The sequence below is a fragment of the Nymphalis io genome, chromosome 11 (assembly GCF_905147045.1).
Source record: "Nymphalis io chromosome 11, ilAglIoxx1.1, whole genome shotgun sequence".
Lineage (NCBI taxonomy): Eukaryota > Metazoa > Arthropoda > Insecta > Lepidoptera > Nymphalidae > Nymphalis > Nymphalis io.
The window spans coordinates 5628128-5655642 of NC_065898.1; the positions used below are offsets into that span (position 1 = coordinate 5628128).

The following is a 27515-nucleotide window of genomic DNA, read 5'->3' on the forward strand; positions in this document are numbered from 1 at the left end:
ACATCAATCCATATATAAATAATGATAAAACTATCCAAAATGTTAATATGTTTGTGTTAGCAGCATATGTACAAGGCGTAGACTGAAAAACAGCCTAGCTGAGACTACGACCTTTTCACCAAATTATCAAATATCATATTGTTAACTCTTTTTTATGGTTTTGTACCATAATTTTGTCTTTGTTTCGTTTTGGTAAATAAAGTTATTTATATATATATATATATATATATATATATATATATATATATATATATATATATATATATATAATATGTACTTCTGTATTTCTTTCATAAATATCTGAGATGTATAATAAAAGAGTGTTCTTTATATTTTATATTGCTTTTATATGGCTTAACTTTGCCACAAAAACTTCCTGTGCTCTTGAGTCAAAGGTTTGGAGTTAATCGTCCAGTCCCATTACGGGTCGGTGGATCACATGCGGCAGAACATCATCCGACACATGCAGGACTCCTTACGATGTTTTTCTCCATTTCTGAGCACGAGACAAATTAAGCAACAAAAACATATTGGTCTTGTCCGAGTTAGAACTCTTAATTGTTGGCTTAATCGGAATGTTGACTGAACCAGATGTGCCTGTTGTTCAAAAGAATATTATGTAGAGGTGACTTTCTATCAAATGGCCTAATCTAATAAAGAAAAAACTTATTGTCAGTTTCCTCTTGGATCCAGTTTCCTAATTGTTAAAGGATTTTATATTCAATAACTAGTTGACTTGTAAGTCATCATAATTCATATATTTTTTTTTTTTTTTACATTCGCCGGGAGGGCAAATGACTCTACTCCACCTGATGGTAAGTGGTAGTAGAGTCCAAACGCGACGACGGCCAGTACAGACGGGAAAAACGTTCTGCACTAGCCGCCTTCGCCTTGCCGGCCCGCAAGATGCGTCTTCACGCCTCGTTTGAAGGAACCCGGGTTGTAAGAGGAGGGGAACACGTGAGCTGGTAAGGAATTCCATTTTTTGGAAGTGCGACAAAGAAAGGAGTTGCCAAATTTCTTTGTTCGCGATGGAATTGATGTCACAGTTAGGCGGTGACATCGAGAACCAGCTCGCGTGGACTTAAGAAGGAAGGGGGAAGCAGGAATTAGAGAGAATAATTCCTCAGAGCACTCGCCGTGATACAGTCGATAGAAAGCGCTCAGTGCTGCTATCTCACGACGCAATTGTAAAGGTTCAAGGGTGTTTGTGACCTTTACGTCGCCAATAATGCGTACGGCACGTCGAAAGCCTTGGAGATATCGAGGCTGACAGCCAACGATTCTCCATGCTTGTCGATAGCTTCACCCCAGAGGTGCGTTACGTACGCTAGAAGATCACCTGTGGACCGTTTTGGTCGAAACCCGTATTGACGATCATTAATTAAAGAGTGATCTTCTAGGTAATGGATCAGTTGGTTGTTTAAAATCCTTTCCATCACCTTACAAAGTACTGAGGTGATAGCTATTGGCCGATAATTTGCCGGGTCAGACCGATCCCCTTTTTTGGGAACCGCTTGCACATTAGCTCTTCTCCAAGCCTCCGGCACACTTCCCGAAGAGAGAGAAAGTTGGAACAGGCGCGTTAACACAGGAGACAGCTCCGCTGCGCACTTCTTCAGCACTATGGCTGGTATTCCATCGGGACCGCTAGCTTTCCGTACATCAAGTGATTGCAGCTCCGCACGCACATCACGTTGCCTGATTTTAATGTCAGGCATCGTATGGCCACATGCAGTTATTGTAGGTGGCAGTGCACTACAATCATCGATGACGGAATTGTCGGCAAAGAGTTTAGCCAGGAGATCAGCTTGCTCTTGCGGACTGTGAGCTAGCGATCCGTCCGGATTTCTGAGCGGTGGCAGCGAAGGTTGGCAGAAATTGTTTTGCACAGACTTGGTCAGACGCCAGAAGCCGTAGGATGCGAAACAAGGTCATGACCAATCTGTACAATGCGCTGTGCATCCGCTCTCGTGTATGCCTTTCTACAGGACTTGGAATTTTTATTATAGTTTGCTTTCAGTGAGTCAATGTTAGATGCCCCGGTTATGCAGCCGTTGATCCACTTGCGATATGCCGCCTGCTTAGATGATACAGCATCGGCACATTCACGAGTGAACCAACGGTTACGCGTACTCCTACTGACGAGATCTGAGCTAGGAATGTAGTATTCCATTCCCAGCATGATCTCGCCAGCAACAGCAGCGGCACTAGCTGTCGGGTATAGTGCCAAACGCGACGTTTGCATACCGCTAGTGGCGGCAGCTTGGCCTGTGGCACTCTAGTAGAAATAAGGCTGTGATCCGAAGAGCCAAGAGGAGCCTGAACCACAACCTGATATTCCACCGGGTGAGAAGTCAGCAGAAGGTCCAGTAGAGAAGGTGCTTGCCCATCAATGTCTGGGATCCTGGTGGGCTGTACAACCAGTTGGGTCAAGTTATGTGTGAGAGCAAAAGCATGAGCAGTCCTTCCAGCATGGTCAGTTTTGAGGGATTTCAACCAGGATTCGTGGTGAGCATTAAAATCCCCCCAAAAAAAACAATTCCGCGTTTGGAAATTGCTCTTGCGCAGCATCTGCCACCCGACTAAGATGGTCAAATAATCGGCTTGTCTCCAAGTCACCATTGTGGGATCTGTAGAGGCACACGTAGACTCGGCTCTGACGAACCAGGTCCACACGTACCACCAACATGGAGAAGGAGGGGTCCTCCAAGCAGCGCAGTCGGTTACAGCAAACATCCGTCCTGACGAACAAGCATACTCCGGCTTTCGCTTTGAAGGATTCTTCAAGCGTGTAGCCGGGATAATTAAGGTAGCTGGTATCGGCAGGACGGAGTATTTGTGTCTCCGTGAGAAACAACATTGCTGGCCGTGCTGTCTCGAGATGGTGGTGGACAGCGTTGAGGTTAGTGTGGAGTCCTCGGATGTTATCGAACTCGACCTCAAACAGCGAGGGTATGGTGGGGGTGTGCACCGCTGTACGACCGTTATTTCTGTTTTGTTGCGCTATTTGGGAAAAATGAAATGGAAAAGAGACGTGAAGCGAGCGATGTATTGCCACGATAGGGATGGGCAAAGTGTGGAGGCGTGTTTCCCCAAGTGGTTGCCAAAAGGAAAAATACACTGACCCGCCGGACGGAAGGGCCCCCGAACCCCCCCGGAAGTGGCCGCCGGGACCCCACCTACCGGTCACCAACCGGCACGACGGTCCACCCCGAGATTATGCGTGGCCTGGTGGGGCAGCCTCACGAGCTGGTTAGGCACGCTCGGGCCCCTGTACTATGCCACGGGCGGCCAGCGGAACAGCCGTTTCTTCGGGTCTCCCTGTCCGGCAGGTCAATACAGTTTCCCCCGGCATTGGTTCAACAGCCGTCTCCAATCGGACCAACACCCATCGCGCCAATACTCGCTCGGGCTCTGGCTGTACACTGGCTGACCTCGAAACGCGGCTGCAAGCCACTTCACGAGTTTTCACCATGCGTACGGTGGTAACAAGCCAGGCGGATGTTAGCATCCTACCACCAGATGAGCAGATGGTCGCTCAGATATCCCTTAGTCGCCTCTTACGACACCCATGGGAAAGAGTGGGGCAGTGAAATGTATTCTTTCTCCGTCACTGCACGGATAAAATTAATAATCGTATATCATATTTCGTAATTATAATATAAACATATAATATAAAATACATTTTACACCTGATGGCGGCTAGCGAAAAGAAATGTACATGATTTTTATCTAACTTCACAGCTCAGAATATGAATACTTAATTATTTTATAGCATATATGGTACTAGTGTACGTCTGCGGCTTCGCCCATGTTAGTGTTGGGGGAAGGGTGTTAAAAATAGCCTATGTCCTTTCTCGGGGTTCAAGCTTGCTTTAAACAAAATTTTATCAAAATTGGTTCAGTGTTCTTGCCGTGAAATTTTAACAGACACACAGATTTACTTAATACGCATTTATAATATTAGTAAACATTTTTCTTTTTTTTTGTCTATCGATAAATAATATAACAGATTAATGACTATCAAATGAAAACAATTAAATTAATTTTAATAAACTTTTTTTAAATATTTAAAGCTTTTATTGAAACCATTTACTGTAACAATAATAGCGTTGATTGTATCGTCGTTAGCATCAAAAGTGTATGCAAATTAATTTTTGGTTGAAATAAATAGTAATAATTTATCCATTCGTTTCTTAAATTTATAACTCGATTCGTATTTTACATAACTGCATTTTTATTTAGAATTTTGCCTCATCTTGCTGGTAATGTAATAAAAAAATATATTATACTTCTCTCTGTTCTCATTTTAAAAATGTAAAATGTTTGTATTGTTTAAATATTAAGCTCAAATGTTTCACCGACATACCTTTTAGTGTTTTTAACTTAATGTTTTATCTAACTTGTCCTCGTTTCGGGTAATGATTCTACTCTTTGATTCGACCCTTTTAAAAGAATTTTAAAGAACCATTTACGGTAGAATCGTTATCGATAAGGCTCACTTTAAAGATATTGGAAGAAGATTTGGGTTTTAAAGTAATAACGAAAGTCAGTAAAATTCAGGCATTCTTAGGTTATCATATAATATGTTCAGTTTTGTTTATTAAACCGGAGTTATTCTTATGGCAAAATAAAACTAGGTATTTATACCTCAAGCAATTTCCATTGCACAAGTCTGTTTTTACTTATTTTTATTTGACCAGTTTTTATATGTATGTACTTTTATGTACATATATGTCACCCTTTTATATCTTGTTTCAAATAAATTTAGTTTAAAATTGGAATTTCTTAAAACTAAAACAGATATACATATGTTATTAATAAATAATTATCGGCTTAGTTATCTGTTTTTTTATTAAGAGTTTTACTTACGCCTAGTTAAAAAAAAGTTTTTTTTTAAATAAAATATCATAATATACTTTAGTAGTATAATATTATATCGTATCGTTGTATTGTTGTATTATGTATTTTTGGTTGTATTTATTGTATGTTTCTTATTATTCTCATTTGATTCGGAACCTGGTTATGAATACAACTGTCCTGTCTGAGTCAGCAGGCCATGACTGTGTTATTGATTGACCTTCGCATAAAGAGGCTGGGCCAGTGCAATCTACATTGTATGCTAAATCGGATAACAGTTTGATTTGCAATTAATATAATGAATAGATCAGTAGCTAACGATAAATGTTTGCAAAGAGATCTCTAGTTATATATAGAGATAATATATATCTAGTTAGTTAGTTTTTTTTTTTAAATATACATGTAAATTTAGGGTAAGTGAAATTATTTTAAGTAATCGTTTTAGATTTCATATAATCTTTGTTTTAGATGTTATTTTAAATGTTCGTGAAAAAAGTTTCTGACACAACAGTATTAAAATAATTAACACACAAATAATAATAAATGAATAAGTTACATACAAGAAATAAAAATTTGGTTATTCATAGTAATTCACAATATATTTTTTAACTCCAAAAATAAAATCCATCAATAATATGTTAAGAATAAATAATTTATATAAGTTTCTTTATTTCTGTGCATAAAATTAAGTAACGATGATCCTGTGTATTAGATTTTAGATTTTGGCCTACAAAAAAATAAAAAATGTTAACGAATACTTACTCATGATTAATTGTGAGATGTTAAACAAAACAACACAGATCAAACGGAAACGTATAAAACGAATATTAAAATGTTTTCCTAAGTTAATAATTTGCTTCTTTTTTATATAATTTAAATTAGTCCCAAACCAATAATCCAAGTCAATAGTTATCTTGGCAGAGTCAACAAACACTGCACTGCTGCAAAACGATCGTTCATTGTAGACTCATAAGTACAATTGCCTGAAATATATCTTGGCAAGCCGAGTGGTATCATTAAAAATTCGCTTGAACTACATTTTCGTGGACATGTTCCAAATACGAGCGTTTTAAACACATTAAACATGGAATCATGAATTTACATATTTTAAAAAATAAAATAAAAAAAACCTTTTAAGTAATGAGTTCCTCCGGCTCCGTTGTTTTTATTCCCAGGTGTAAACTGCGCTGATTGAAAACGAAAACAAGTGATGAGGTTTTCTTAATATATTTTATAGTAAGTGTGTCATGATATGAGTGTAAGCTACATTTTAACGCATTTTTTTAAATATACATTTTTAAACTGGGACGTGTTCACTTGTTCGTAATCTACATAAAAACTTTTTTCGAAAAAACCTCCTTCATTATTCGAAGAAAATGATTGAAAAGAGTGTATATGAATATGTCGTGTTTTTATATTGCTATGTATCGATGTTGTATATAAGTAAGCGATGGTTTATTAGTTTCACACCGTTAAAATCGTTATTAAACATCACATAATCATACATACATGCTATTTCGAAATTTAAAGAATGTTTTTATAGAGAAAATTTTGAACTACTCTTAAATAGTTCTCCCATCCATAAGGAAAACGAATTGTTACTTTAGTAAACGAACATTAATAGCACTATGTAGTCATAAGTAATTATATGTAAGTTTCATAGTCCAAATTTAAATGTAACAATTTGATACCTCAAGCGATCGCTTAGTGATATGAAAGTCGCAGGTACGATCCTAGCCTTCGTGTCTAGCTTTGAATAATTTGAATATTATACGAGGGGACGAAAGTAAGTAACAAAAAGAGGCATCACTAGTATTCACTTAAAAAGTGTTTAGAAGGCAAAAAAGACACGATAAAAAATATCTTTTGGTATGATAAATCAACGAAATAACAATACTTATTCAAGTAAAATCATTAATATTATTTTTATTTTAAATAATTATTCAAGTAAAACCAAGTAAGCCATGACGTTTTTTTGTTTTGTAAAAACCCATGAAGGAAATTGATACGAATGAAATAAATATTAAATGCAAAACCTGAATATGAATTGTTTTCCTTCAGCACGGAAAACAATATAAGGAAAGATGGCATAAATGACTATTCAAAATTACAAAGTAAATGCAACAAAGCGCCTTCTATTTATAAAGCGACATTATTCACAACAATATGAAAATTTATTTAATAGAGAATTATTTAGAACGAGAACTAAATTGATACTGTTCATAAACATAGCGTATTTTACAAATTATGATATACATTGTGGCAATAACGCTAGCACTATATATCTGTGTTGAATCGCAATACTGTTTCTCTTAGCGAATAACGAACTACCTGTTACCAGTTGATGTAAAAAGAGGAGGTTTTATATTTTTTTAGTAAATTTCGACTATTACTCTAAAGTACAAAGAATTATTTAGAATTAGTAAAGAAATATAAATATGACGTTTTTTTTTTATATATAGAATAGGAAGGACGAGCATATGGGCCACCTGATGGTAAGTGGTCACCAAACGCCCTTAGACATTGGCATTGTAAGAAATGTCAACCATCGCTTATAGCCAATGCGCCACCAACCTTGGGAACTAGGATTTTATGTCCCTTGTGCCTGTAATTACACTGGCTCACTCACCCTTCAAACCGGAACACAACAATATCAAGTATTGCTGTTTTGCGGTAGAATATCTGATGAGTGGGTGGTACCTACCCAGACGAGCTTGCACAAAGCCCTACCACCAGTAAATATGAAATACGTGAAAATATGAACATTATATAATTTGCTTTGACGCAACTCAATACTATTTTGTAGCATTTTTGAATATGAATATCTCTTTCTGACACTGTTTATTTTTAAAACAGAAGAACTAAGGAAATTAAAAAAAATATATTATGTAAAATAAATATATTATGTAAAACAGTAAAACTAAAGTATCAATAATATCCAAAATGTTCAATTGATTACATGCGAATTCAAATCAGAATATAACCGTAGTCCGGAAATGCACCTAGTATATACGATTTTAGTTTAAATTTTCGTCGAAATGTATGTGTGCGTTCCAAAATATAGATTGTTATGGAGTCTAGTATTGTTCCAGAGCCTATACTAACGACCGCCAAATGAGGAGCATGCAGTTGCATAACTGATGCATCGCTTACGTAATCACAGCTCTAGAGTTGTGACACTATATGTGTGAGATTTGAGTTATTTTGTAATCGATCTGTATCTTAGTTATTTCGTAAATGTCATAGTTTCTATAATTGTGCGCAATGTGTTGTAAGCTGTTGCTAACTTCCTCGTGGGCTGGTGGTTATTTAGCCATCGCCGCATTTGCTGAGGTCCTTGGTTCAAACCCCAGATTGACAACAAAAAGTTATTGAGTTTTTCTGTCAAATAATTTTAGTAGCAGCTCGGAGTCTGGAAGTTGGAAGTGTACACTCCCGTGCTTTGAAAACGTTTACGTACGTAAAGCCGTTGGTCCCGCGCCGGAATCCTTTCCGGCCGTGTTGAATTGCCGTCCCATCGAATTATTAGCGGGGTTGAATAAAAAATGCACCGTTGTTTGCGCACACACTTATGCACTATAATATGTCCTGCACAGTTGGCTAATCTCTCTTGAGATTGGCCTCCGTGGCCGAAATCGGTCATCAAGCTCTTATATTTTAATTCCATTTATTGCAAAGGCTTTAAAGGCTATCTTTTAATTCTATTTTTTTCAAAAAAGTAATATAAATTATAATAAATAAAATAATACTGTATATAGTATGTATCTATATTATATACTTGTAATTTTATATGTATTGATAATAAATTACGTACTACGCAAGATTTCTACGATTGATTTATATAGAGATGGGTTTTAGTAGGTAATTTCTGATAAGCAATATTTTATGTGTGTGCATATCGATGAATATTGAACATCCCTAAACGAACGTGATCTTTTATAAGCAAAATTACATCGCAAGGTCTTCATTGAATAGATTCATCTTAGATTCGAAGAATAGAATATTCTAAACACAATACGATTTAAGGTTTGTACTAAAATACACAAAAAATAACAACTACAGACAAAATATTAATATTATAGAAAAAATCAAGTCACTTATGGACTATAGTTATAAATTTTGGTTTTGTTTATTTGTTTATAATCTTACTTCGCTTAGCGAGATATCAGATTATCAAAATATTACTATTGGTATAGAAAAATAAAACTTCTATTTTCTGTAATCACGAAATAATTAACAAAAACAAATATTTTTCTGATTATAAACGATATTTGTAAATTCATTAAAATGTGTAAATAAATTGTCATAATAAAAGTCTCATTACCGTGGCAAACATTTCAAAAATGAATAACTCTTTCCAGCATCGTCTGAATAGTTAAACAGTAATTAGTTAACGAGTTCTCACATTATTCGAACCTTACTCTATTATCACATCCATCTTTCTTAACGGTCCATTATTTTACGCTATATTTATTTCTTAAATTACCATCATAACTATGTCAACATAACGTGATATATTTGATTCATAATTACAATCAAAAATAAATTAATTAAAAAAAAAATTGGACACCAACTGAAATAGCATTTCATTTTAATTGATATAAAAATGGATGTTTGTATATTTGTTGAGATTAACAGACTTAGACAGTTTTTGACCATTCACTAAGGTAGGTACATACGTTATGTATATTTTCATACAGAAGCTTAATATACTATCCACATCATTTTAACTCGCTATAAACTGACTCAATAGAGAAAATAATCAAAAATAGTGTCACTTATCATTCTTTCTCACTCACACCCTATTGCTATTCATACTCACACGCACGGCAGTACTGCGTGCAAAAAAATATAAATCTAACCGGAGTTTAATTGTACCTAAATAAATAGTCATATTATTATATCATAATGATGCATATCATATATATAAAATAAATAGGTAACATCAGTACTAAATATCGGGTTGTGTCGTATGTTCCTAAACCTTTCATACAATTGAGGTGAAGCTTTGTACAGTTGTTTTTGACGCTAATGTGAAAGTTTGTATCAAAGTACCATCAACATACAATACATGGCACGTGAGTCGTATCTTTTAGTCGTTATATATATTTTTATAAAAAATATATCCGTAAATGATGTATGCTGTCTAATGCACATCGCTGCAGATTAACGTAAGTCCAAATAAAAAATTAAAACAATCGTATGTTATTCTTTTATTTAATAATTTAATATATTCTTTAGTAAATGTGTACATTACTTGCTATATGGAAAAGAATGAGTATCATTCTTTTGCTCGAAATGTAGCGATATGCGTTCCGAACAAAAAAAAAACTGTCATAAGGATTTTGAGGAAGTATATATAGGTATCCAAAATCAATTAAAAAGTAGGTTGAGACAAAATGGTCGTAAATTTCTAATAAGGACTTTTTTTGCACTAATATTGTCACTTTATGAAGATAGCAAATCCTTTTAAGTGGATCTCTTAAGATTATTTTATTGTAATATTTGTAAAAAAAGATTCATTCCAAATGAAAAGTAACGTCCATTTGCACAGAATGCACATCAGCGTCATGCTACGTTTCTAGAAAGAGAAAATTTCCAACAAACGGTGAGGTTATAACATTTTAAATCATTTCTATACTTAAAGAAAGTACCGTATTAAATCTAGTGTCGTTTACCTTGAAGTGGAAAGTTGCGCTGATGTCAAATCATATTAAGAAATTATGATTTATTACATTACCTACTCATATTAAAAATAACTTAAATATTTAACTTAAAATATAAAAGTTAAAGAAGTCCTCTCAATATCAAGTTATATACACACTGGGAAATACTTATTAAATTTCTGCTATTTAGTATATTTAAAAAAAAAAAAACTATATTACACGCCAGTGACGACAACGTCGTGCGATCGCATCGTTTAGGTCTAGAAGGTGTATTTTTTATATGTATATAATAACTTAAAATATATGTGCAAAGATCTGAATACTTTTGAGATAAACGTCGCTGTTGTGCTTATAAACAAACAATAAAAAAAAACAATCTTCATAAAGGAAAAGAGTAAAGTACTGACAACAAAGTCCGTAACTTTTTACGCTTCAAAAAAGTAAATGCGATTTGAATTTAGAACGGCCTATAGTCTAGAGAATACATTTTGTTTTAACAATTATTAATTATTTGGAGCATCAGCGCTTTAATTTAAATTTCCGTTTTTTTGTTGTTTGTAATTCAAGCGGTGACAAACCGTAATATGAAATTGTTTGCATCGAATATTGGTATCCCGTGGCTAACCAAATGTTTGAAGCGGAAATCAACATATGATGCGACATGAGAATTTGCATTGAAAAAATGTAATCTATATAGTCATAAACATATAGTAATATAAGTAATTAAATTCATATGTGAGTTTGATCTATATCGCAAATTTCAAAATTTAAACATTTTTTTAAAATGCAATAAAACCTCTTTAGAGGTGTACTTTTTTTTTTGGTTCAAACCTTAATAACGTCTACCTTCAATTACCGCACCACATCCTTCCTACATTGCCGGATGGCTTTCTAAGATTTCCCTCAAGCTATTTAGACTTCGGAACCAGCTGCAATTGCACCTGTTGAATCTTTGTTCCAATTGCTCCCCATGGGGTGATGCGCTTGGCCTGACTGAACCGGATATTCCCACGCGCACTACTCCTACATACAAATGTGTTTTTGCGATTTGCAATTGGACATTTTGACTGAAGAGTGTTTGTACATGTTTTTTTTAACAGTAAGTTATTGATTCCCAATATTATAAATTGGAATTGGAATTAAAATAAAATAACCCTGGCTTTGCCGACAACGGGATCATCATATGAAATTAAATGATTTTAAAATGATCCTTTATATCATTTAAGTTTAATTATTAAGGTAAATACTTGAAAACTCGGGAATCTTAGTCATTCAATTTAACACCAATATCTCTCATTTACTTTTTAATGGATATAGTTTTTTAGATGGGAATATTCGCATTCTGTAATAAAGTTTTTGTTGTCGGCTTGCTGCATTCACCTGTCTTGTCTTCAAGTTCTGCATCTGAAAGTTGAATGCGCTCTTTGTCCTTATCTGTTTTACAGAAAATGACTTGAAAGGAAAGAGATGGAGCATCTTTAGCGAGTCAGCGACGGTGGAAGCATGTGGCACGCGCCACTCCATTCGGTTTACGAACGCAAGTCAGAGTAGACGTCGTGTTTCCGTTGCGTTGAATAGTCAATTTTAGCGTTTCGATCGTATTTTGACAGTTCCGGAACATTGTACTCTATCTCCAATCGGATTGTTTTGGTTATCGATAATTTTTGAATGTGTGATTTTGTGAGGTATACTTCAATAGGACGCATGTATGAATTTGTATAAACAAGTGTTGACAGTTATTTTTGTTTATCGAAAGAAATTTAACCTACATCCAGGGAAAGAAAACGCCGGGTGCGAAGTGAAAGTTTAAATTTCACTGTTTTTGTGTATCGTTGTGGACAAAGCTATTTGGAGCGAATTTTTGGAGGCGTTCTCTTGAGCCGTGTAGATAATTGAAAAAGTTATAGGACGGTTACGGGGACGAGCAGCTGGGTGACCTGACAGCTGATAATAAAAATAAACGATACTACCAGATTTATTTGGAGGTCTTTGTAGTCAGATCTTATGATGATTAATGAAGCGTGTGATGTGAGACTGCGATTTGGGAAGCGTTGAGATTCGTTTATCCGGTGATTTTTTTCGGGCTTTATGAGGGAGAGAAGGTCCCTGCCAATAAGCGGCGAAGTGGCGCTTAAAAGCGAAAAAGATGGAGCTGGGAGGGGTTTGGTTGTGAACTCAGTTTTATGTGGTGTTGTGGATGAACTATCCAACGGTAGGACTGGAAGACGAGGTTCGTGGGTGCGACACGCAGTCATGGGTGTGCTCAGGTGGAAGGATTTGACCGGAGTAAGGACCAGTACTCCTACTGATCAAAAAGAGGTACGTGTTATTAGATAAATTTGTTGATGTCATTCGACTTGTTTATTTCTCTATTACTATTTTATCTGTACTGGTGTTATCATCGCTAAGTCATATTTGGAATTTGTTTGCATTAGAAAATGGTTTATAATAATAATGATAGTTAAAGCTAATAATTTTGTAATCACCAAAGTCATTGTGAGTCAGCTTAGTAAACTTGTACATATATGTATGAACAAAATAATGCATTAGTATATCAATAATACAATATTTTGTTTAACTTCAACTGTTAGTAACAAACTTTCAATTGAATTTTAAACCAATGGCCATACAACTGAAATTTTGCGCATACTTTTGGTGAAAATAATTTACGAATTACTATATTAAAGATTAAACGTTTTCTAACCGGGATTCGTTCTGTGTAATCCAAGAGTCTAGTCTAAGAGTTACTGGTTAAAACAAATATATTATTTTCAGGGTAAACTTTTTGTGTTGACATGTCGATTAAAAATGAATCATTGTGTTACGTAAACATGAGTAATGGTGAAAATCTTCTGTTTTGGCCGCAACCGGTTTCATGTTAGCTCTGATTGACGTCATTTTAGTTTTGATGTCACTTTGGTTTGCATCTTGTCAAGTGTTAACGACACCTTTTCACGTAGTATGTGTCAAGGTGGTTTATTTGAGGATCTTTTAAATTTTAAACATATCGATACTAGTTATTATATCGATATTGTATCAAGTGAAACAAGCTTTACGAAATGAGTCTTGGTTTTTTTTATTAAAAACTATCTTTGTATGGCATATTTTGAATATAATTTTCAAATGTCCTAGGTTGCCTGGAAGAAATCACTAGGGTAATTACATATTAGTTCCCAAGGTCGGTGGTGCATTGATAATTAATGTAAGAAATGGTTAATATTTCTTTCAGCGCCAATGTCTATGGATGATGGTGACTATTTTCCATCAGGTGACCCATCTGCCTGTTCGCCTTCCTATTTTATATAAATGATATAAGGCAGCCGCTGCATATGTTTTGTTTTTCTTTTGCGGCTTACCTTTAATATATGTTAATGATATATTCAATAAACAGTATAAATAAATGATAAATATTAGCAAAATCTTTATCTTGTCCACTATAATGTATAATTTTATAACTATTCTGTTTGTTTTGATTTCATAACTTATTGTTTTAATATTAAAACGATTCCTCGCATACGAATCACTATTGCAATCCCTACTTCGTATTCGCATGTGCGCACGTGCACTTCCTTTCACGGCCTGAGACGTTGCTTAATGAAAAATTACAGTCTTCCTCGCGGTTCCTCGCTGACTAAGAATTATTAAGGACCTCACTCACTTTTATTTCGTGATGCACAATTTTATCACGGAAATCTAAGTATTTATAATAAACAAAAACACATTAATGCGTATATGTGTGTGTCTTACAAAAAATACAAATTAAATTAAAAAATAAACATATTTTATTATTTTGATCAGGATTATGATTAAAAAATATAACTGAATGGTGTACCATTTGTCTTGTAAGACAACGTATGCCGGGTTTTGCTTGTTAACATAAATATCAATAATAACTTGACGTTGAAATAATAAAAAAATATATTTTAAATTTCGAATTTATTGTTAAATTCCAAATTATATTTGCATAAAGAGTTGTGATATTTCAAAATAGAGTGACAAATGTTTTTCTCTTAAACAATGTAACTAAGAAAAAGCACCGCTTCGTTTAAAAAATGTAATAAAAGATCTGTGACGGTCTGATTGCTGCGTCAGTTTATTTCCTATTTACATTTTTTATCTTATTAAAAAACTTGGACGGTACTTTCAAATTTTTAATATATATACAATTTTTAATATCGCCAAAAGTTTAGCAATAACTATTTAAATCATATTATTGTTTTATGAACAATAAGTTATTATTATTACAATTAATCAACCGAAAAAAGTACTACTCCATATTTTCATGTTGTATTACCGCTAAAACGATATTGCTGTGTTCCTGTTTGAAGGGTTAATGAGCCATTAAACTATATAAACAAGTGATATAATATCTTCCATCATCCGTTTCCATTTCATGGTTAGGTAAGGTTAGATCGGCATCTAGACTGATAGAATGTATGGGCAGACACTCATCTGTTGTTCTATACTTCATTATCTTTACTAGGGATGTAGTGGGGGGCCTATTGTGAATACTTTCGGGCCAGTCGGCCCATAACGGGCGGTGTGGCTTTGCTAATCACAGGCTTTCTGCAATCTCTCATCAGCTCCAAGAAGCTGTAGTGCATACAGTGGCCACACTCTGGTAACTGCGTTGGCTCGCGGGCTAAACCTGGTTGAGGCAACCCAACGCAGATATGCAATCGGGCCTTACGGAACTGGTGAGGTAGCTAGACAAGGTGGACGGCCTAGGGCGTAGGTAGAAGGCGCACAGTCACTGTCGGCTAGACACATAATCCATTTGATCAAGGAAGAGGAAGACGAGGGTGTGCACCTGCGTTTTGCGCGTACGCTTGTGCACTGAAATATCTCCTGTGCAACTGACTGCTACAGGCAAGGAGTTGAAGCGATCGCCGTGGTCGAAATTGGCTGGGAGATTATTATTATCTACAATAATATTATAGATGTGAAAGTAACTCTTGTCTGTCTGTTATGGTTTCACGGCTAGAACATTGAACCGATTCTGATGAAATTTGGTATGAAGCAAGCTTGAACACCGATGAAGTAGTCTTGTATAACAACCCCTCCCAACATCAACATCTCCCCCATTTATTAAATATATATAACGGTACGGATACGGTGTTATTGATAGTATGATAAATCTCGATGTCTCGAGTAACACAATCAATGTTATAATATTTGCAAAGGAAAAATACATCTCGGAAAGAGGTCATAACAAAAATCGTGTCGAGACTGCGTGTATCGTTGGATATTTCTCACTCCAATTACTCTCGACGTTTTTACTGCTTTCAGGGTTGTCATGCGAAAATTCTCTAATTAATGCAACTTTGTATGAAAATTCTGTATCACGTTTTTTTTTCTCTTATAACAAACTCTTTTAATTAGTATTCGGTTTTACATTTTTAATGCGGCTCGTAAGTAGATGCTTGACATTTTTATTGAATCGCAAGCAAAATATTGTTAACGAAATTTTATTTTAAGATAATTTTTTTTCATAACGTAATTCATTAAGAAGGTTTTATACCTATTGTATGCGAAAAGAGAAATATTTAATTTTTCGTTGATGTTACGTAATAATTGACATATCTGCTATAATTATCCAAAACATAAAAACTATTTTCATAGGTGAAAATATCCATAAAGCGGAAATTAACTTTGACAATGTTTAGCCTTATAAACTTGCTTAGTAGATGTTTAATTAAATATTAACATTTGCTTTATTTTTGAATGTTGTTTAGCGAAAGTTTTGTTGAACAATATTGGGTCTTCTTTTTTCGAATGTCAAATCAATAATGACAAAAATAGCCAAATCAGTTAAACATTGATTTTTTTGTTGTTTTTCTTTGTGTTTGCCAACCCTTAACTTATTCCCATAGACTTGATGGAAATGTGCCGACATGTTTGGGACAAAATTATATTAACATAAGCGGGGATATCGTGAAAATTACACACGAACATTTTATTGGTACAATAATCATTTATATTATTTTTTTACTTTTCAAAATCCGCTATATACACACTACAAAATTTACCTTATATCAATAAACATTGTTAATGTTAAAATTTACTAACTAATAACTAATTATATAGGAGATTAAAAGTATACATAATATAAAATAAACAGAACTAAAACAGTATGTAACAAAGAAAACAGTTTGTTAAAATAAAAATAAACAGAGTATTTTAATTTAGTTCGTAAGTTATATAAACATGATGTTAGGGAAAGTCTTTTTTTTTTTTTTTTATAGAATAGGAAGCCGGACGAGCATATGGGCCACCTGATGGTAAGTGGTCACCAACGCTCTTAGACATTAGCATTGTAAGAAATGTCAACCATCGCTTACATATCCAATGCGCCACCAACCTTGGGAACTAAGATTTTATGTCCCTTGTGCCTGTAATTACACTGGCTCACTCACCCTTCAAACCGGAACACAACAATATCAAGTATTGCTGTTTTGCGGTAGAATATCTGATGAGTGGGTGGTACCTACCCAGACGAGCTTGCACAAAGCCCTACCACCAGTCTACACGAATAGTTTGAATGACACGTTGTGAATTCATCATTCTGTCCGTCGCTTAATAATAAATCAATCAATATTGTGCTACATCGGCAATAGCGTGTTCAAATTTCATTTTTCTCTCTTATTTAAGAATATAACCCGACCAATTCATACACGCACTAAAATATTTAGTCTTTTATATTTTTTAGAAATATTCTTAAAAACATTTATGTAAGTACAATTATAGCATACCTACTTGTCATGAAGCCGAGATTGGTGGAGCGTTTAGATCTTAGCCGCATCGGATAAATCCAGGGAAGCACCACTGAGCTTTCATGTGCTTAATTTTTACTTATAATAATTAATTGCATGCTCAACGGTGAAAGAAAACATCGTAAGAAAATATGCATGTGTTGAATAAAACTCTTCCACATGTGCCTTTGCACAGCTGTGGAATATTAACAGGCTATTACTTAAGTGTGTGTGTATTGTTAATACATATATATTTTATAATCCTATTATATAATCAGGAAAATTATTTAAACGAAAATTATAACGTTTCTGTTTGTAACGTTGTAACAAACGTTTCTAAAATTGATGCAAAAGATTTTTTTTTCAATAAATAAAATGAACAGTGCTTAAAAGTCGTGTATATATAAAAATAATTAAAGTGTATTTGCGATCACGACATCAATTGAGGTATTAATAAAGACGAATAAATTGGCTCCGTTTGTCAGAAGTAATCGCATTGCAGATCCTTAATTCGATTTAGATTTCTTCGCTCTTGCAAGAATTTAGCATTTTTTATTATTATTAAGTAGTCAGCTATTTTTATTTTAATAGAGAAAATTCCAACATTTTTCTCGATTTTAATATTAATTTATTGAATATAAACCTTACAATTTATTGATTTTAACATACCATGACAAGACCAGATTTCTCTTTCTTTGGACTTATAACTTACTTTTTAATTTAGTCATCTTTGTATCTTTTTTAGTTATTCATTAAATATATTTATTAAATATATAATCAAATATGTATAAATTGATTAAGTACCAATTATTCAAAAATATTCATTATTTTATTCTACCTGTATTTTAATTGCCGGTAAGCAACTTAACGGTTATTTTTTTTACTTACCAATAAAAATTGATATTTAAGTAATCAAAATTACTTATTCGTCAAAGCGAAATTTGCCCTGAAATTATTATAAACATCCTTTGATATCAGCGAATCAAAACAAAACTATTATAACTACATATTTACAGAACCAATACAAAACAAATACGCGCTCTTTGTAAAAGCGACCCATAATTAGTGTACATGATCCAACAACTACACATATTTACTGTTGTAAACAAAAACATATCGAAAAGTCAACAAAAAACTAAAGGATTCGTTAACACGAGCAAATGCTATCTCCGTCATTATTACGAAATTGAACGCGGTCGAGAGAGAACAATCTTGCACTTTAGTTATTCAAAGAAGTATATAAGAAGTGGTATCCAATTATTTTTAACAAAGTACTTGATTTCAAACTTGTTCAAATATATATGTTTTTGTTTTTAACTTTAAATAGTTGTTTTAATGTTTTATGTCTACGAAGTATCCATGATATTTTTTTTCTGATAGATACTTGACAAATAAGCATTTTGAGTGTAATTTCGTTTATTTGTCTGAATATCGTAGGAATTATTTAAATCCACCTCATAACGCCTTCCTTTTTATTTACTTATTCAATGGGTTAAAATGCCCTGATTCAAGAGTATTATCCAAACATCCATTATTCAACTACCAAAGCAATCATTTGTGGTCTTATGAAGAGTGACTCATTGTCCTTAGGTACATATATACTAACAAAATAAGAAAATTTCCTACAATTATTTTATCTATATATATGTAGAGGATCAATTGCGTCATTTTATTACCGCATTCCAGCTATGAAAAAAAAGATTATAATTGAAAATATGTATTTAGAGTTCGCTGTTATATTATATTGATGTCGCTTCTATTGTATTTTCATTGTCTATGACACCGCCAACGCATTAAAGTCTCAACTTGGCAAGTTGACAACTATTTTACGGCATTTGTTCGCGTTGTCAAGCGAGGTATTGACTCCAGTAAAGCTATTATTTATTTAAAAACAAAACCGTCAAAATTTTAGTCATACATTTTCAATATTGCCACGAGATTTCACTAATATTTATTGTAAATATGTTAGAAAAGAAATAAAAAGACATTTCTATAACATTTTTTATCTATGTGATTTTTTTTATCATTTCATAAAATATTGTGTTCAATAATAATCATAAACGCCGTAACGAATAAAATATTGGGGCATATTTATAATTTAATTTAAAGCATTAAATATTGTGCCCAATATTCATAAACGTGACGAATAAAATAATGGCGACTATTTATTATTTTTATTTGACTAAATAATCATATTTGGGGTAGTGCGATAAAGTGTGCGTTAGTTTCATTTAGTGAAGTAGGTTAAATGTTTCCCTAGAAATTGGTGTTAGCTGGATTGTTTAATTTATGAAATGAAATCATTTCGTTTGTTTTGTTAAAGGAGTATTTTATGTTTGTTTATATACGTTGCGAAAATGCATATGAAGCAGACGAGATACGATTCCACGAGTTATATCTCGTTACAGTAACACTAAACAACTACATTTAACTCTTAGTTGTCCGACTGTTGAACAAAAGCTTTTTCTCCAGTTAATGGAGAGTTGTCGCACTCCAAGATTATGGAGAATTTACCAGCAGCGGTCAGATTTTTATTTACCTCATTTCATCTCGTGGGCGTAGAAGTTGACCCGAGGGAATATACACCAGAGAACGGGCAGCAGCGTCTCTCTGTGTACTGTGACCAACTCACTGCTATCGCCAACCCGTCTGCCAAGCGTGGCGATTATGGCATATCCTCCCAATGATTGGTCCAACTGAGCCACGGCCCCTGGTCCCCGGCAGCTCTGCTATTCCTAGCCTTTGTAACATTTGTGGTAACGGCGGGGCAGGGGCTGCTAAGAATCCCCGGCAGATTTCGTGTATGGTTATACAATTTTCAAACAATTTTCTTTGTAATGATTTTCTTAACTAAGACGAAATAAAACGAAATATTTATTGTTGTATGTTTACACTAACCTTATTTAGTCTCTAGTATAATCCGTCGCCTTTTTGTTACTAAACGATTTGATACTCGATTCCGTTAAAAACACTGTTTTCCGCTTTATGCACGAATTGATTTTTGACCGCTATATTGAAAATAATATGTCGAATAAAATACATATTTTATATGCTGTGGTGATAAATCGTGATCATCAAAACCGGCTTCTGATCGGTATAATGATTCTTATTTATATAGGCCATTAAAAAATCAGCTTTACTATTGCACTTTAATAACTACTCCATTAATAAATATAATATATTGAATGTTTTTAATTTTGTTGTATTTATGTTATAAGATAAATTGACGCTCCAATGAATTTGCCTGCTTATCGACTGCCCTAGTTTTGTAATAAGCGTATTGCTGAATATTTATCTCAGTTGTAATTTCTGCAACTCCAAGAATCCATCTTGGAGGTGGTTTACATCGAGAGCTTTATTTGTAATAATTTATTTATGAGATTAGGTATGTTTAGCATATATATATATACTAAACATACATATATATATATATATATATATATATATATATATATAAATATATATTGTACATACAGTGGTTCTCTTTCGTATATTAATTTTACTTTAAAGTAAAATTTATTTTGTCACTTTTTTATTTTTTTTTTAATTGATTCTCCACAATACAGTATTGTTTAGTGTATTTTAACTTCATTTTGTATTATCTATTGTTAATTTAATATGCCTGCATGTTTTTATTACCAGACAACATCAAAATTTCAATTATAATTATTTTTGACAAAAGATTTATTTTAAATGAAATTAAAAAGATAACTTTTTTATGTCACATATTTTGCTTTCCATAAATCTCTTAATTGAATTTGTGGAAAAATTAATACGTATAAGGAATTGAATTTGACAATGTTAATTGTAAGCATTTTTTCAACATTGACTTTTCATATTAAGAGCATGTAAACGTTAGTTGATATGCAATTTTTATTTAAAGTTTCGAAGGTTTAAATATAGAAAATATATTAATTTGTAAGAAGATTTCGTAAATATTTTTTTTCGTAATTATACTTAAAGGTTTAAAGTTATCTTATTTATATTGAACATGTTAACGGGCTTTTATAATATTATTTTCTACACAGCAAAAAGGTTAACGCACCGCCGGTGGTGCTAATGGGATAAAAACTACAAGATAATATTGACAGGCGAATGATGAATTGTCCCTGATGACACAGTTTATGCTCTCCATACGAATAGACTTATTCAATGTCTACCGTATTGGCTCATCGAAGCTTAAAAACTTATAGCCATCTTTGAAGTTATTTATAAATACGTCTGTTTTCTGTCATTGTCTTAAACGATTAATATATAGCTTTTTGTGTATTATTTTAACTTATTATACATACATGTATATATAGCCTAATTGCATACAATAGTAAAACATACATTTATTCAAATTATAATATATAAAATAACTTTTTTGTTGCGAAACTATAACATAGTTTTTAAACAGTCCATGTTAATCAATGCAAGATTATATTAGTGATAAAAAATCGTGGAGTTAGTATTCCTTTTTTTGTTATACTTAATTTAATTGATAAAAAGGGTAACATCTGAGTTTCCTGCTTGTTCTTCCTGGTAGAATCGAAATTTACATTGAATTTAATCTTTTTCATTAAAATTTTAACGTGATAGTATAAGTTTGGTAATCAAATGTGACTCTACGAGTACATTCATCACTGTATTAGACCAGCGTGTCGAAGTAAATTCTACATTCTTTTAAACTGATAATAGCTAATTTATTATTTTTGATTACTTAATATGTACACTAATATACCGATAACGGGTAATTATAATTACTAAATATGTATACAAACAATGATATTAAAAATAGCTTTTATTACAGTAGTTCAGGTGTCGAGGAGAAACTTTTGTTTTGCAAATGAGATGGTATCTTGAAAAGACGCCGGTTCTATTTCCAACCTTTGAATGAAAGACGTTTCAGACGCTTCACGAGATTTGAACTCGTGGTCGTGATGTACTTTTCAAGTGTCGTGACCTGGATGCATTTCAAACGGCTGAAGCTTCTATAGTGTGAAGTTGAAAATTTTCCCTCTTTTAACCTACTACTTAACACCAGTTATGTAGCCCAGTGCTGTAGAACTTTGCCGTCTTTTAGGATGCGCTTTATAATCGATAAAAATATTAAAATTATTTGATTATAATTATTATTTGACTAAAATTATAAAATTAGCCTGATTTGATTATTGTTAAAATTCATTAATTTTTGGGAAGTTTTAATGTATAACATTGTTTCTTCTTTAACTATTTAATCAGTCACTTCTTTATTATCATTACACTGATTAATTGGTTCATGTATTGTCACCTAATATAATATTAAATTTTAATTTAATCCTTTCTAATATGACAGTAAAAATATTTCGAAACTATTTGTAAATCGTGTAAGAATTCCATTTAACATGACACTCATTGACCGTGATACCTAACACATATGTACAACCTTGTACGAAGATATTCAGTAACGAGTCCTATGTAAAACACTGAAAACATTATTCCACGTCACGACTTTCTTGTCCGGTATAATACAAGAATTGCTACACTGGCCATGTATTGAATAACATCGCACGGCTTATAACGACACACACGTGTTAATATAAAACATTGATTTTTAAACTGCTGGCTTTTTTTAATGAGCATATGTTCTACATTAATACATACATTGACAATTTTTTTACTACAATACTATACTACTATACTTACTAGAATAAAAGAGTTAAATTACTACTTATACTACGTAGATTTTGGTTATTATAACTATTGATCGATTTTGATGAATTAAAAAGCAGACAGATAGATATAGAAAATAATGTTTTTTTTATAGAATAGGAAGGTGGACGAGCATATGGACCACCTGATGGTAAGTGGTCACCAAACTCCCTTAGACATTGGCATTGTAAGAAATGTCAACCATCGCTTACATAGCAAATGAGTCACCAACCTTGGAAACTAAGATTTTATGTCCCTTGTGCCTAAAATTACACTGGCTCACTCACCCTTCAAACCGGAACACAACAATATCCAGTATTGCTGTTTTGCGGTAGAATATCTGATGAGTGGGTGGTACCTACTCAGAGGAGCTTGCACAAAGCCCTTCCTTCCGTTGGATGTTTTGTTTTTGGTAATTTGTAATATATTGGTATAAACAAAGGTCGATATTTTTTAAGAGGAATGTATATTAATGTTGTTTTTATATTAAAGCTATCAGTTCATTTATCTATTTAACTATCATTATAAAAAAGGTCAATTTGTGTAAGTTTCGTTTCCAGTAAAGAAGTAATTTCTAAGCGATCACAGCAAAGATATTTCTTGTAGCGTACCGAATTTGAAATTAATGAGCTGAAGTTTGTACCGTTTCAAGTATATTTAAAGTTTAAACAAAGCAAATGGCTTGGGGTCCTTTGTACTTATCACAACGTTCAAGGGTCTTACAACTTTAGACAGTCGAATCATTTGTTCATTTCGACCGAGTTTCGAATCGGTCACGACTTCCAATTGTATGACTATATGGCCGAGATGGCTTAGCGGATAAAATAAAGGAATCTATTTGCAAGGTCAGGAATTCATAAAAATTATATCTTTAAACACTTTACATATCAAAAAATTTTCTGAAACTAATAATTATACATGATTATCTTTACAGCTCTTTATTATTCTGTTCAACAAGAGAAGATGCTCAACTGTGGAACCTTCTAGATTTATTACTACATAGAATGTGATGTTTGTGAATAATTTTATCGTAAAACAGCTTAGGATTTATACTGTATTTACTGTATTTTGGTGGTAGGGTACTGTGCAAACCCTGGGTAGGTACCACCCACTCTTCGCATATTTTGCCAAACAGCTATAAATATTATTGGTGTGTTGCGGTTAGCAGGTTGAGCCTGTGTAACTAAAGGCACAAGGGACATAACAACTTAATTCCCAAGGTTGGTGGCGCATTGGTGGTCTTACGGCGTCAATTTCTATGAGAGGCGGTGACCACTTACCATCAGGCTCTTCTACCCGTTAACCTACATAAATATTTAAAAAAATATGTTTTTTTTTTTATATTTGCCGGGAGGGCAAATGACTCTACTCCACCTGATGGTAAGTGGTAGTAGAGTCCAAACGCGACGACGGCCAGTACAGACGGGAAAAACGTTCTGCACTAGCCGCCTTCGCCTTGTCGGCCCGCAAGATGCGTCTTCACGCCTCGTTTGAAGGAACCCGGGTTGTAAGAGGAGGGGAACACGTGAGCTGGTAAGGAATTCCATTTTTTGGAAGTGCGACAAAGAAAGAAGTTGCCAAATTTCTTTGTTCGCGATGGAATTGATGTCACAGTTAGGCGGTGACATCGAGAACCAGCTCGCGTGGACTTAAGAAGGAAGGGGGAAGCAGGAATTAGAGAGAATAATTCCTCAGAGCACTCGCCGTGATACAGTCGATAGAAAGCGCTCAGTGCTGCTATCTCACGACGCAATTGTAAAGGTTCAAGGGTGTTTGTGACCTTTACGTCGCCAATAATGCGTACGGCACGTCGCTGCAACCGGTCCAAGGCCTCAAGTAGGTACTTAGCAAAGCCATCCCAAAGGTGCGAGCAATATTCCACGCAAGACCGTACCAGTGTTTTGTACAGCAGGCACAGTTGTTGTGGCATGAAAAAGCGCCGCACCTTGTTCAGAACTCCGAGTTTACGTAAAGCTGTTTTTATAACAGCCTCGATGTAATCCCTTGGACTAAGGTCGCAGCGAACGTCAATCCCCAGCATGGCGATTTTGCTTTGCATCACCAGCGGAGTACCACAGAGGGATCCCTCCCTCTGTGGTACTCCCTGGTGATGGAAAATGTTGACTTTTTCCCCGTGAGAGCGCATACCTGTGTTTTCTTGGCATTAAACTCGACAAGATTATCAGAGCCCCATTTGGCGATGAGCTCTAACGTCCTATCGAGTTCAATGACAAGATCCTTCCGCCTCTCCTCAATTTCCCCTCGCCCAGCCACTGCGCGTCCGTGGTGGCGGCAATCCAGGTGCATAGCTGAGCAGGCAGACCATATGCCGGCAGCTTGGAGAGAAGACTTCTGTGCCAGACCCTGTCGAAAGCCTTGGAGATATCGAGGCTGACAACCAACGATTCTCCATGCTTGTCGATAGCTTCACCCCAGAGGTGCGTTACGTACGCTAGAAGATCACCTGTGGACCGTTTTGGTCGAAACCCGTACTGACGATCATTAATTAGACAGTGATCTTCTAGGTAATGGATCAGTTGGTTGTTTAGAATCCGTTCCATCACCTTACAAAGTACTGAGGTGATAGCTATTGGCCGATAATTTGCCGGGTCAGACCGATCCCCTTTTTTGGGAACCGCTTGCACATTAGCTCTTCTCCAAGCCTCCGGCACACTTCCCGAAGAGAGAGAAAGTTGGAACAGGCGCGTTAACACAGGAGACAGCTCCGCTGCGCACTTCTTCAGCACTATGGCTGGTATTCCATCGGGACCGCTAGCTTTCCGTACATCAAGTGATTGCAGCTCCGCACGCACATCACGTTGCCTGATTTTAATGTCAGGCATCGTATGGCCACATGCAGTTATTGTAGGTGGCAGTGCACTACAATCATCGATGACGGAATTGTCGGCAAAGAGTTTAGCCAGGAGATCAGCTTGCTCTTGCGGACTGTGAGCTAGCGATCCGTCCGGATTTCTGAGCGGTGGCAGCGAAGGTTGGCAGAAATTGTTTTGCACAGACTTGGTCAGACGCCAGAAGCTACGGGAACCCCTAGGATACGAAACAAGGTCATGACCAATCTGTACAATGCGCTGTGCATCCGCTCTGGTGTATGCCTTTCTACAGGACTTGGAATTTTTATTATAGTTTGCTTTCAGTGAGTCAATGTTAGATGCCCCGCTAATGCAGCCGTTGATCCACTTGCGATATGCCGCCTGCTTAGATGATACAGCATCGGCACATTCACGAGTGAACCAACGGTTACGCGTACTCCTACTGACGAGATCTGAGCTAGGAATGTAGTATTCCATTCCCAGCATGATCTCGCCAGCAACAGCAGCGGCACTAGCTGTCGGGTCATTCCCACTGAAGCAACGTTCCTTCCAAGGGACCGACGCATAGTAATCGCGCATACCGTCCCAATCCGCCGACTTATAGTGCCAAACGCGACGTTTGCATACCGCTAGTGGCGGCAGCTTGGCCTGTGGCACTCTGGTACAAATAAGGCTGTGATCCGAAGAGCCAAGAGGAGCCTGAACCACAACCTGATATTCCACCGGGTGAGAAGTCAGCAGAAGGTCCAGTAGAGAAGGTGCTTGCCCATCAATGTCTGGGATCCTGGTGGGCTGATCAACCAGTTGGGTCAAGTCATGTGTGAGAGCAAAAGCATGAGCAGTCCTTCCAGCATGGTCAGTTTTGAGGGATTTCAACCAGGATTCGTGGTGAGCATTAAAATCCCCCAAAAACACCAATTCCGCGTTAGGAAATTGCTCTTGCGCAGCATCTGCCACCCGACTAAGATGGTCAAATAATCGGCTTGTCTCCGAGTCACCATTGTGGGATCTGTAGAGGCACACGTAGACTCGGCTCTGACGAACCAGGTCCACACGTACCACCAACATGGAGAAGGAGGGGTCCTCCAAGCAGCGCAGTCGGTGACAGCAAACATCCGTCCTGACGAACAAGCATACTCCGGCTTTCGCTTTGAAGGATTCTTCAAGCGTGTAGCCGGGATAATTAAGGTAGCTGGTATCGGTAGGACGGAGTATTTGTGTCTCCGTGAGAAACAACATTGCTGGCCGTGCTGTCTCGAGATGGTGGTGGACAGCGTTGAGGTTAGTGTGGAGTCCTCGGATGTTAGAGAACTCGACCTCAAACAGCGAGGGTATGTTGGGGGTGTGCACCGCTGTACGACCGTTATTTCTGTTTTGTTGCGCCATTTGGGAAAAATAATAGTATAAAACTTAATATATAATTGTTCATTTCATGTTAATATCAGGACATTGATTTGATTGTATTATCGTTGAATTAATTGCTTTTAAATTAATCTGTTTATAGAAATCTGTTTCAATGAAAGATGATTGAAAAAGCCGAGATGGCCCAGTGGTTAGAACGAGTGAATCTTAACCGATGATCGTGGGTTCAAACCCGGGTAAGCACCACTGAATTTTCATGGGGTTAATTTGTGTTTATAATTCACCTCGTGCTTGACAATGAAGGAAAACATCGTGAGGAAATCTGCATGTGTCTAATTTCATTGAAATTCTGCCACATGTGTATTCTT

General features: G+C 35.2%; 1 protein-coding gene across 7 annotated transcripts in view; it reads left to right on the forward strand.

The window, feature by feature from the left end:
* LOC126771828 (rap1 GTPase-activating protein 1) overlaps positions 1 to 27515 on the forward strand; it is a 296244-nt gene that overhangs the window by 193546 nt on the left and 75183 nt on the right. For 3 of the 7 annotated variants that reach the window (XM_050491948.1, XM_050491951.1, XM_050491956.1), the window contains exon 1: positions 12068 to 12848. The exons of the other annotated variants lie outside the window; for them this stretch is intronic. In XM_050491948.1, the coding sequence (XP_050347905.1) occupies positions 12618 to 12848 (231 nt within the window). In that variant the 5' untranslated portion in view covers positions 12068 to 12617. Of the gene's footprint in view, positions 1 to 12067; positions 12849 to 27515 lie in introns of those variants that run through there. 7 annotated transcript variants of the gene reach the window in all.